At 52.3% G+C, this 10,261-nt stretch overlaps 1 protein-coding gene across 4 annotated transcripts; it reads right to left on the bottom strand.

Annotated features, from left to right (window-relative positions):
- Positions 1–97: 97 nt before the first annotated feature.
- adam15 (ADAM metallopeptidase domain 15) lies at positions 98–10,098 on the bottom strand. Of its 4 annotated transcripts, XM_052065627.1 has the most exons (25): positions 9,708–10,098; positions 8,260–8,351; positions 7,302–7,378; positions 7,153–7,231; positions 6,972–7,048; positions 6,433–6,688; positions 6,281–6,346; positions 6,143–6,214; positions 5,884–6,053; positions 5,719–5,803; positions 5,474–5,622; positions 5,081–5,258; positions 4,910–5,002; positions 4,632–4,827; positions 4,454–4,562; positions 4,183–4,378; positions 3,430–3,507; positions 3,247–3,358; positions 3,012–3,162; positions 2,825–2,945; positions 2,638–2,706; positions 1,520–1,588; positions 736–801; positions 559–653; positions 98–466 (listed from the first exon to the last, which is right to left on the bottom strand). In XM_052065627.1, the coding sequence occupies exons 1-25, from the start codon at positions 9,814–9,816 to the stop codon at positions 406–408; spliced, it is 2,826 nt and encodes a 941-aa protein (XP_051921587.1). In that variant the 5' UTR covers positions 9,817–10,098; the 3' UTR covers positions 98–405. The 4 variants fall into 4 exon arrangements, with proteins under 4 accessions (XP_051921587.1, XP_051921588.1, XP_051921589.1 ...); XM_052065628.1 differs by lacking the exon at positions 2,638–2,706 and having other exon boundaries at positions 9,708–10,097; XM_052065629.1 differs by lacking the exons at positions 1,520–1,588; positions 2,638–2,706 and having other exon boundaries at positions 9,708–10,097.
- Between the last annotated feature and the right edge of the window lie 163 nt (positions 10,099–10,261).

Raw genomic sequence — 10,261 nt, 5'->3', positions numbered from 1 at the left:
CAAAGTTCTTGTTTCACTTCTGCGCCGCCTCTTTACCACACCATTGCCACTTCCTGTCTCGGGGAGTCCCCCCCCTCGAGACAGCAAACATGACGGATTTAGGGTTCGATTACTTTTATTTGGTCAAGCAGCAACAGAAAGTGACAGAAGAGTCAGTGACATCACTTCCTGCAGACGTGACATCACTCCCGCCATTGTTTTTTTCCCCATTTGATATTTCTTTTCCGACAAAAAACAAAAAATGGACTTGATATTTTGTCTTCGATTCGTCAGTCAAGTGACCTCCTGCTAAGGCATGGCTGTAAAGGGGCGTGGCTTCCTGCAGACAGCCAATGAGAAGCGGTTCCTGCTTTGGCAAGAAGGCACTGCAATGCATAACCACCACCAGTGGGGGGCACTGTCCTGTCACCGTGGCTCTGGTCTTGGCGGAATTGTGGGACGCGATGGAGGATGACGACCGCCACGGCTGGAAAATAAGAACACAAGTCATCAGACAGGCAAAAAACCTCTGATGACTTCCGATTGGGCAAAAAACTGCGGAATTGCGGCGGTTCCAACCTGTTAGACGAGGCCGTCGTCGCAACGGTCAGATGGGGGCGAGGCGGAAGAACTGACGGCTTTTTGGGTACCGCTGGTTTGGGCGGACGTGAACCCTAACGAGAGAATTTGTGGGACATGATCACGCGCGTAGGGCGTCCCCACATGAGCGCAAAATGCCAAGAGGCGTGCGCGTACCTGATCGGGTGAGACTGGGTCAGGGGGGAGGGGCTTAGTGGGTGGAGCCGGTCGGCTCGCTAGCAGCTGAACATTAGCGAAGGTAAGGACAAAGAGTGGAAAGTCAGGAAACGTGCTCATGCTGACATGCGTGTTAAGTAGCGAAGATTAGGGCTCCTTTTCAGAATAATTCCATTCATAGACATAAAGACACCCATACATTTTTTTTTTTAAATATAGAATCGTCTGCTATTGTTTGACTTCAATATGGCTGCCACGTAGGTCTCTGGTTTTTGCAACAACATCATGAGATAAGAGAACCTTTATTTGTCTCACAATGGAGAAATTCCCAATTTACAGCAGCAAAATTAAAAAGTGGAGGACAAAAAGTTCATAAATATTAAGTATACACAGAAGCATATTAAAAATGGGTGAGTGCGGGTGAGTCCAGGTTTTCATGAGGCTCCCCCTAGTGGCCTTAAGCATAGCTTGAAGGGGAAAAAATAAAAAATAAAAAATATATAATAAATAAATAAATACAAATCAATATACAAATAAATAAATAAAGGGCCCGAAAGGACTCAACACTCGTTTGACCTCCGTTTTCATGAGCAGCCCATTACGTTGGAGCAGATTTTGCGTCGATTCGAGATTTGAACGGCAGCGAGGCCGCCTGGCCAAGCCTCAGATTACAGCAAATCACTATGAAAGCCACTCATTGTTTGTGGAGCGCCAATCAACATTTTCCCTCTCCAGCCAATCAATGAATGGCCAGCGTGCCTCCTGTCCAGACAACGGTTCCTACCTGAACACCTCTGGCAGGAGGGGCGGGTGGAAGAGGCTTGGTGGGCGGAGCCGGACGACATTCCGATCGCTGAAGTCACAACAACAAATGAGCTGAAATTTTAGGGCAGCCGGGCCGCACACGTGACAACACTTTGCAACTCGCGACTGGAACAAGACACAAAACTACTTTCAACACACCGCACTAGATTTCTACAACATTCTAGAGCAGGGGTGGGCAAACTACGGCCCACGGGCCGAATCCGGCCCGTTGGTCCTTTTAATCCGGCCCGCCAAAGATTGGTCCAAAATTAAGGTTCAATGTGAATGATTGCATTAATTTCAATTGGACTTGTAATGACAGGCATTTCACCGCCAGGTGGCGCATTGACTTGAAGTTGCAGAACACTTAGGGTCGAACCTCTACTTCTACTGGTCTGATCACAACCCATCTGCAACAATGCACAAGCTAAAATAGGTCATCAACAACACTGTTGTCATTTTTTAAAAGTATATTAATGCAGTACTTTCATGCTTTTGTTCTGTTGATGTTTAATATGGACCGTCAACAAATGCATTTTTTTTAATGTACCATAGCTCGTGCTGACCTGGCCCTTCTGTCGAATTTTAAAAGTCAATGCGGCCCCCTAGCCAAAAAGTTTGCCCACCCCTGTTCTAGAGCATGTGTACATGGACCCTGGAACATTCAAGCACTACCAAAAAAAAAAAAAAAAAAATCTATAAAGACACTACATTCCACAGCATTTTAAAACACGACAACATTTTACAGACTCGATTGTGACTAAATTCTAGAAGCTTTTATTTGGCCTTTTGGAACATTGCAACATTCTGTGCAGTATTTCAGGGCGCTCTAACGTTTGACAATTGATTCTCGAACAAAGTACAACATCGGGGGAAACATTCTACACATTTGACACAATGTCCCTACCCTATAAGACACATTCGAGCACGCTACGCAACATTCTGGAGCATTCTCAGGTTCCCCAGAAAAGGCATGAGAACACTCGACAACAGTCGGCACACCAGCACACTCTAGAGCAGTCGCGAAGCCATGACAACACGCGACAGCCTAGCGAGAAGATGGCGTGACACAGACAGGAAGTGGTCATGCCCGTTTACCTGCGGCGGGGGATTTAGTGGGGGGGCGGGGGGGAGTGGCTTAGTGGGAGGAGCAGGCCTGTTGGCAAGCTGATTGGAGAGAAAACAGGAAGTAGCAGAGTGACAGACGTGCGCCGTCCACGTGTTCTCACGTGGTCAAGTCGTCATGTTTTTTTTTTTGGGGCGTGGGGGGTTCGGTTTCACTTACCTCCTTGAGCGGCGGCGTTCCGGGGATGTCCGACAGTGGTGATGATGACACGTTGGTCTCAAACCTCAGCGGAAGAATTTGCTCCACGTTGCGGTCCGAAGAGCGCTCTGTCGCCGGAGTCCTGGACAACGGTCGCACGTGTTCACGAATCCATACGTACGCATACGCGCACACACTGCGGGTTTACCGGTTGTGTGAGGATTTGGGAGAGAGTTTGCCGCCTCCCAAAGCGAAACACGCGCGACGGAGGCGAGGAAAGCGTAGAGCGAGGAAGAGGAGCAGCGCCGGCAGGATGACGAGGAAGAGCACCAGCAGGGCCACCAGGACCGGATCAGACCCTATGCGCACGTACACACAAAATACACTTCAAGTGTGATTTGTGTTTTATTTGCGTGTACTTTTTTACGAGTGCTTGCGTGTACCTGTGGCAGCGCTCGCCGGTCCGCTGTCCACGCTACCCCCGCGTCCGGCGTAGGCGCAGTCGGGCGGCGCCCATCCCGGTCGGCAGTGACAATTGTCGTTGCTGTTGCAGATCTGAAAGACGGGAAGAGCTGAGCTGTCGGCGCGACGACGGGCGGCGGGCGTGTGAGCGGCGGGCCACTCACGCCGTGACCGTTGCACTTCCTGTGGCAATCGTCCACGCCGAAGACGGAAACGTCCTGACATTTGTGGTCCAAGCACGCCTGGAAATACAATGCCACTCTTTTTGGATGCAGTGGAGCAAGATGGTTGCTACAAATCCCCTTGTCGTGACCGGAAGGGCACGAAAGAAATGAAAGACAAAATCATTCATCGGGACATCTGAAAGCTTTGGAGTTTGGAGCCATACGCGCACAAACACACACAATTTAGAGGGTGTCAAAGTGAGGACCGGCCAAAATGTCCCCACTTCGTCAAAATGTCCTCACTCTGCTGGCTAAAAACTCATGCCGGTCCTCACAATGTGATGAGTACAAGAACACACACACACACACACCATCATATTACACTGCGCCTAGGTGGCCAAAGTGCTCACACCACAAAGTGCCGGACAATGAATTTATGACGCACCAAATGTTTCAGCCTTTCCTTTCTTTTCGATTACGTGATCATGAGTGTCGTCCAGGGCTCTTTTCCTGACTGAAAAATATTTTGACGTGCGCATTTTCAGTTGCGAGCATGGCCACACAACAACACCGACGTAATAGTTCAAGACTGCATAGAGATTTTTAGACGGTGGAAATTCTCACAATTATAAGCACTTGATTTTTTTCGAATTTGAGCCAGCTGCGCAAACCTTGCGCTTTTGGTCCAGCCGCCTTAATGTATTTGGATAAACAGTTAACAGGTCAGAGGTCAGGGGCGAGCTTGGGCCTGACCTTGCCGGGTCCGCAGGCGGTGCCCTGGGCCACGGAGGCGGGGTCGGACACATCGTCCCCCAGGTGGAAGACGGTCCCGCGGCACACCAGGTTGCGGAGGTCGAAGCGCACGGTGGTGGTCAGGATCTCGGTGTTGGTGCCCAACAGGGGGCGCTCCAGGCCGCCCTGGCACTGGATTCTGCCGCACTGCACGTCACTGCAACCACAAACGCGGGAAGTGATCCGCCGACAACAGGGGGCATGCATGTTACACACACACAAAAACACTGACTTGGGTGCGCAGGCAACGTAGGACCCGTTGGCGAGCTGTCCACAGTTTCCGTATTTGTTTCCTTGCTTGTTGACGGACGAGAAGCAGACGGCCGGTGCGGCGGTGGCGTCTGACCAGCCGACAGCGCCGTTAGAATTCTCACGGCACATTACCGGGTGGTTAGCTTCGCGTGACTTACTGGGTCCCCAAAGTGTCCGGCACTGCGCATGCATGCTGGCGCAAGAGCCGGCGTAACAGTAGGCGGCGCCGTCCTCGCAGGGCTCGCCATTCTGAACGTAGACGTTTGGCGGGCAGAAGGGGGAGGAGCCCGTGCAGAACTCGGGCAGGTCGCACTCACCGACGGGCTCCCGGCATACGGAGCCTGCCGCCCGCAGCTGAGGACGTCAAGGTATCTTTAAGATTCAGACCAAATGTTTGAAGGGGGGGGGGGGGGCTCGGGCAGGGGGCGGCGCCTACCTGGCAGTCCTGGCAGCAGACGCCGTCGGACGAGCAGCGGGCGCCAGGGCGCAACTGACACGTGGCCGCATCACAGCAGGGGTCCCGGCATTCCTGACCAATCGGAGCGCAACAGGCCACGGTTACGTACCAGCTTCGCCCGCGGCGCGCGAGCCGCCGGGGGGCGCGTACCTCCAGCAGGCCGCAGTCGCACTCCTCGCCGGGCTCCACGTAGAGGTTGCCGCAGCGTGGCCCGCCCAGGAGGCGCTCGGGCGCCGGCACGTTGAATAGGCACATGCCGCCGCCTCGCAGAAGACTGGCCGACAGGTCGGACTCGCTGCAGCTGCTGAACTGCTGACCCGGCAGGAACCTGCGGTGGTGGGTGAGGGGGGGGGGGCATTAAGTCCACAGCAAATTGGCACCGAGATGTCAACAGTCCAGCAAGTCAGTCGGAAGCCAAAAGCAAGTCGGCAGGAGGTAAGTCGCACGTCAAGAGCAAGTCAAATGGACATTCGCGGGGACGTCGGTCTGCGGGTTTAAGTCGGGGTTGCGCCAATGAGGGCGGCGAGCCGCGCGGGTGCCGACCCGGTGGAGGGTTCCATGATGCAGCCGCCCGCGCGGGGTTGATTGTCGCAGCGGCATCGCCGTTCGGGGCTGTCGTGGCTCATCCCCAGATTGTGTCCCAGCTCGTGAGCCACCGTGGACGCCACACCCAGGACGCTGACCAGGTGGTCCTGCTCACAACAGCGGCGGGTTGCTACAGACGTCGATACCGATACCGATACCGATACCGACGACGACGATGACGATGAGCCGGCCGCACCACTCACCACGTTGACGCCTCCCGAGCGGTCTCTGGAGCACATGGACGCCTGCGCCGCCATGCCCACCGTCGTGCCGTCCAAGGCGCTTCCCCTGCGCCGGAAGCGGCACAAAGGTCAACGAGAAAGCGGTAAGGTCGGCGGGAAGGTCAACATGGCTTCCGGCAACCGTACATGACGAGCTGAGCGTTGTCGTGGCGAAGGCGCGGCAGGAGCTCCCTGGTCCGCCACAGCAGGAAGTTGTTGAGCGTGGCGCCGGGGTTCTTCTCCACGCGGATCTTGTCCCGGTCGCTCCACACCTCCAAACCCGTCAGCGCCACGCGCACCTTCAGCGGCCGGTAATACTGCCGCCCGCGCGTACACGTGCAACGGTGTTTTTTTTTTAAGGCTCTGGGGGTTGTCGTCATGGTGATGGCAAGGTCAAAGGTCTCACCCAGTCCACCTGATTGGCCACATCCAGCAAGCGGTAGATGATGGTCTTGTTGTTCTTCTGGTAATTCAAGAACTAAACGGCAAGGAGATTGGTCGTCACAATATGCTAAGGGCGGCGGTCAATCAAGCGTCCGCTCACCTCCTGGTGGTCCGCCACCAACACCAGCTCGATGTATTTGGTCTCGGACAGGATGTCCCTTTTTATCTGCGCACAAAGCACGTTCAGGAGAGGGCTTTTCTTCTTGGTTTCATTCCGCCATTTCGTGTCACGTCGCCCCCCCCCCCCTTTACCCTGTGTAGCGGGTGCGCAACGGTATGGTGGCGCGCGCCGCCGCGGCCGCGCAAAACGCCGCAGCTCCCGGCAGCTCGGTCGGCCACGTGAGCGCCGGAGAAGATCAGGTGGTCTCCATCTTCTCCCGCCTCTTCTTCAACTCCTCCTCCGCTGGCCCCGCCCCCTTCGCCACTCGCCGCAATGCTGTGGCGCAGGGGGCGGAGCTCCTGCGGCTGAACCTCCAAACTCAACGTGGAGTTGACGCCGATCACGCCGCTAAAGAGAAAGAAGACGGTTGATGGGCGATGTCATCCCCTTTTGACAAAATGCTCGGTGGTGATCGGTCAGGGCCAGCAAGGCTTTCGCCGCAGGCCTTGACACTGTGACAAGCAAACACTGAAGGACGTGTGCAAGCTCCGCGTTATTGGTTGTTCCATGAAAATGCTAAAACGCACGTGTCGAAGAACAATGAAGAATTGTGTAAGCGCTGATGCTTGGGGCAAATCTGTTAATCCTTCAGGGCTCAGAGATCGCCGTAAACCACTTTGCGAAAACTCACCGCAGACCGGAGCAGGTGCTGATTGCTACTCTGGAGCTTGGGAATCCTCTTACGTTGCCGTGGTAATAACAATGCGTCTGCGGAGACAAAACCAAACAGCTCAGCGAGGCAGTCCATCTTCGGAAGGTCGGGCGGTCAGTCTGTCACTCGGTCAGATGGTCAGCTGCGTTCAGGGACTCACCACGGGCTCGTCCGTCATGGAAATTCCAGTGCCGTTGGGCAGGTAGAAGAAGACGTTTGGCGCTTTGGGCAGGAGGTCGCTGAGGTCGAAGCGCAGCCGTCAGTGCAAATTTGTTGAAAAGTGATGTTGATCCATCTGCGCTCACTCACCGATTTTTCTGCAGGTCCAGGACAAGGACCTCACCTCGGACCTTCAGGCCACACTGCAGATGCTCTGGGTGACCGTCCTGAAAAGATTAGCGACTTTAACAACCGCACTCAACAAGGACCAGGATCAAGTCAAGTCCTTTTTTAAATTTTTTTATTTATAGAGACCTTAACCACAGGAAAGTCCGATAGGGCTTCACATGCCCACGGTTGCCAAATATGAACAACATCTGTTGATCTTAAATCTCTGTCAAGGAAAAACTAAAACTAAAACAAAGACCAAAACCAACCAGGACTTCTAATCAACCAGACCCACAACCAATCAGCATCATAAAAAAAATAAATAATAATAATAATAATCAACCAAAGTGACAAATAACGACACCCACAAACAACCAGAACCAGAATTCCCTCAGACCACAACCAAACCGGACCAATGTCCACCCAGTGGCTATGCAATCAGTGGCTTTTCCTCTTTCAAGTGAAACTACTTCCTGTTACAGGCGCATGACAGGAAGTAGGTTTGTTTCTTAGAATTGGATTATTTTCAAGGTCATGACATCACGCCAGAAGTCAATTTGCTACAACAACCGCCGCGAACATGCTGAACATGCCGCCTCCCATCATCCCTTGTATGCGTGTGTGTGTGTGTGTGTGTGTGGGTGTGGGTGTGGATCTTGGGGGATTTCGACAGGATGTGATCTCAGATGTGTTCGTCCTCACACCCTCCGTCTGGAACATTCTGGGAGAAGGTCATGTGACTCACAGTGTATGACATCATCTTCATAGCTATGTTATTTTATTAAGACCAAGATGAAAATGAGGAAGATCAGGGAGTACCTAACCAGAACACTCAAGAATTCCCCCCCTCCCTCTCGCGCACACACACACACACACACACACACACACACACACACACACGTCAAATAAAATCAACATGAATAGCCTTGAATAAACTGACCTGCAGTGCCTCCTTCAGGCTCCGCCTCTGCCCACCAACCAGAACAAAAGGTTGAGTCCTCCCCAGCAGGGGGCGCCGCCATTCCACGTTACCTGAAAGCAATAACAACGCCCACACGCAGTTGGCACACTTTTGACACGATAGTAGAGTGGCTAACAGAAGTCTTCGAAACCAGGGGTCCCCAACCGCCGGTTCGCGGACCGGTACCGGTCCGCAGGGCATTTCGTGCCGGGCCGCATAGAGAGAACTTGCCTTGATTCCGTTTTATTTATTTCGGAAAACGAAAGATGTTTTATTTTGAAAAATTACTGGATTCTCTGTTACATCCGTCTCTGTCATGCCTGACGCGTCAAACCACGCTTCTGCATCACGTGACTGATTATGCTAAAAAAAAAAAAGACTTAAAAAAGTAAAAAACCTGCTGGAGATCGCAAATGACGGCGGCCTTAAAAGGACGCTCGAGACAACTGGATTAAAGTTATGGCTGAATATTCTGAGATTGCCACAATAGCGCTGTTGCTATTTCCGACATGCTACTACCTGTGCGAGGTGGGGGTTTTCTGCAGCAACGGCGACTAAAACAAAATTACGAAGTAGGCTGGACATAAAACACACACTTGAGGTGTCATTGTCTCCTATTACAACGAGATGGCCGTCTGGTTGCAGAAAATCAAGCTCGGGGCTGTGGTGAGTCGTGATTTTCATGCACTTTGAATTTGCATTGTATCGTATTTTGAAAACATTAAACATTACCATCGCGATCAGTGTTGCGGCCAGATTATACACTCCTTGTGTTTATTGTTATTATATTTCGAAAACGCCAGTTTTCATGCAGCTCATACCATGTTATTTTGTTGTATTATTTCCGCAACACCTTAAATGCCGGTCTCTGAAAATATTGTCTGACATAAACTGTTAATTGTGAACACAACCTTAGAGACTACACTTAGCATAAAAGGGAAATTATTTCAATTAATCATTTTTCAGCAGACTCACGATCCATTAAAAGACACAAGGCTTTTAATATCAACTGTATACACACACACACAAACAACCTGTTTTGTTGTTGTAACACACTTAAACCGCTTAATTAACACACACACACGCACACACGTTTTGTTGCAGCACACGAAAACCTCTTATGGCACACACACAAACACACACACACACACACACACACATTGGCTCTCTCTCTCTCACACACACACACACACACACACACACACACACACACACACACATTGGCTCTCTCTCTCACACACACATACACACACGCACGCACGCACGCACGAACGCACAGACACACACGCGCGCGCGCGCACACACACACACACACCTGACCTGCCTACCTGACTGATAATAATAGCACGTGACGTGTCTAGTCTTGACCTGATCTAGTCTTAGTTCCGCTCCTCTTTGTGACGCCGGGTGCGTGCGCGGTACGGTACCTGCAAGATGGTGTCGGGGCGGCGGCGTTGCGTTCAGGGTCCGGGCGTCCGTGAACGCCCCGCCGGCGCCGATCAGCAGGATCAAAAGTGGCGGCAAAAGTTGTTTCATTTCGCCGCCATGGCTGACTTCCGGTCAGCGTGTGGACGAGCCACCATGTTTGTGGAGTCCCACATCCGTTGGACAGAACGAGTTTCGTCTGTCTTCCGTCACGCGTCGTCCAGCCGCGTCCCAAGCGGAAGTTTAAGGTTTGCGCTTGTGGCGCGCTTCCGTCAAAACGCAAATCTCGAGTTCGCCAAGTCCACGTCAAGTCGCGTCGCGAGCCGACAACTCGCTGGTGTTTATAACGGACCCGAGTGGTGACGTCACCCACCGAGTCAAGTTAATCCACTTTCCAGGAAGCCACACAATCGGGCTACAAAATAAAAGCGCTCGGATTCTTTCAACTGCTGGAATTTCGCAGTTTGACACACGTGTGCTGCCAGCAAACTGATCTCAGTGACATCATCAAGCGTGCATTAAGCCCACATGTACATTTTTTGTGTTTTGTATGTGG

This window comes from Hippocampus zosterae, chromosome 5, assembly GCF_025434085.1.
Source record: "Hippocampus zosterae strain Florida chromosome 5, ASM2543408v3, whole genome shotgun sequence".
NCBI classification, from domain to species: Eukaryota; Metazoa; Chordata; class Actinopteri; order Syngnathiformes; family Syngnathidae; genus Hippocampus; species Hippocampus zosterae.
This window is presented reverse-complemented; position numbering and strand designations above follow the sequence as displayed.

Excerpts from the sequence above, each read along its gene's own strand:
- adam15 (XM_052065627.1), bottom strand. The coding sequence starts at position 9,816 with ATGAAACAACTTTTGCCGCCACTTTTGATCCTGCTGATCGGCGCCGGC. Across the intron at positions 6,347-6,432 it reads TTGCGCACCCGCTACACAGG|ATAAAAAGGGACATCCTGTC; the intron begins GTAAAGGGGGGG and ends CTTTGTGCGCAG. Across the intron at positions 5,003-5,080 it reads GCGACTGCGGCCTGCTGGAG|GAATGCCGGGACCCCTGCTG; the intron begins GTACGCGCCCCC and ends CCGATTGGTCAG.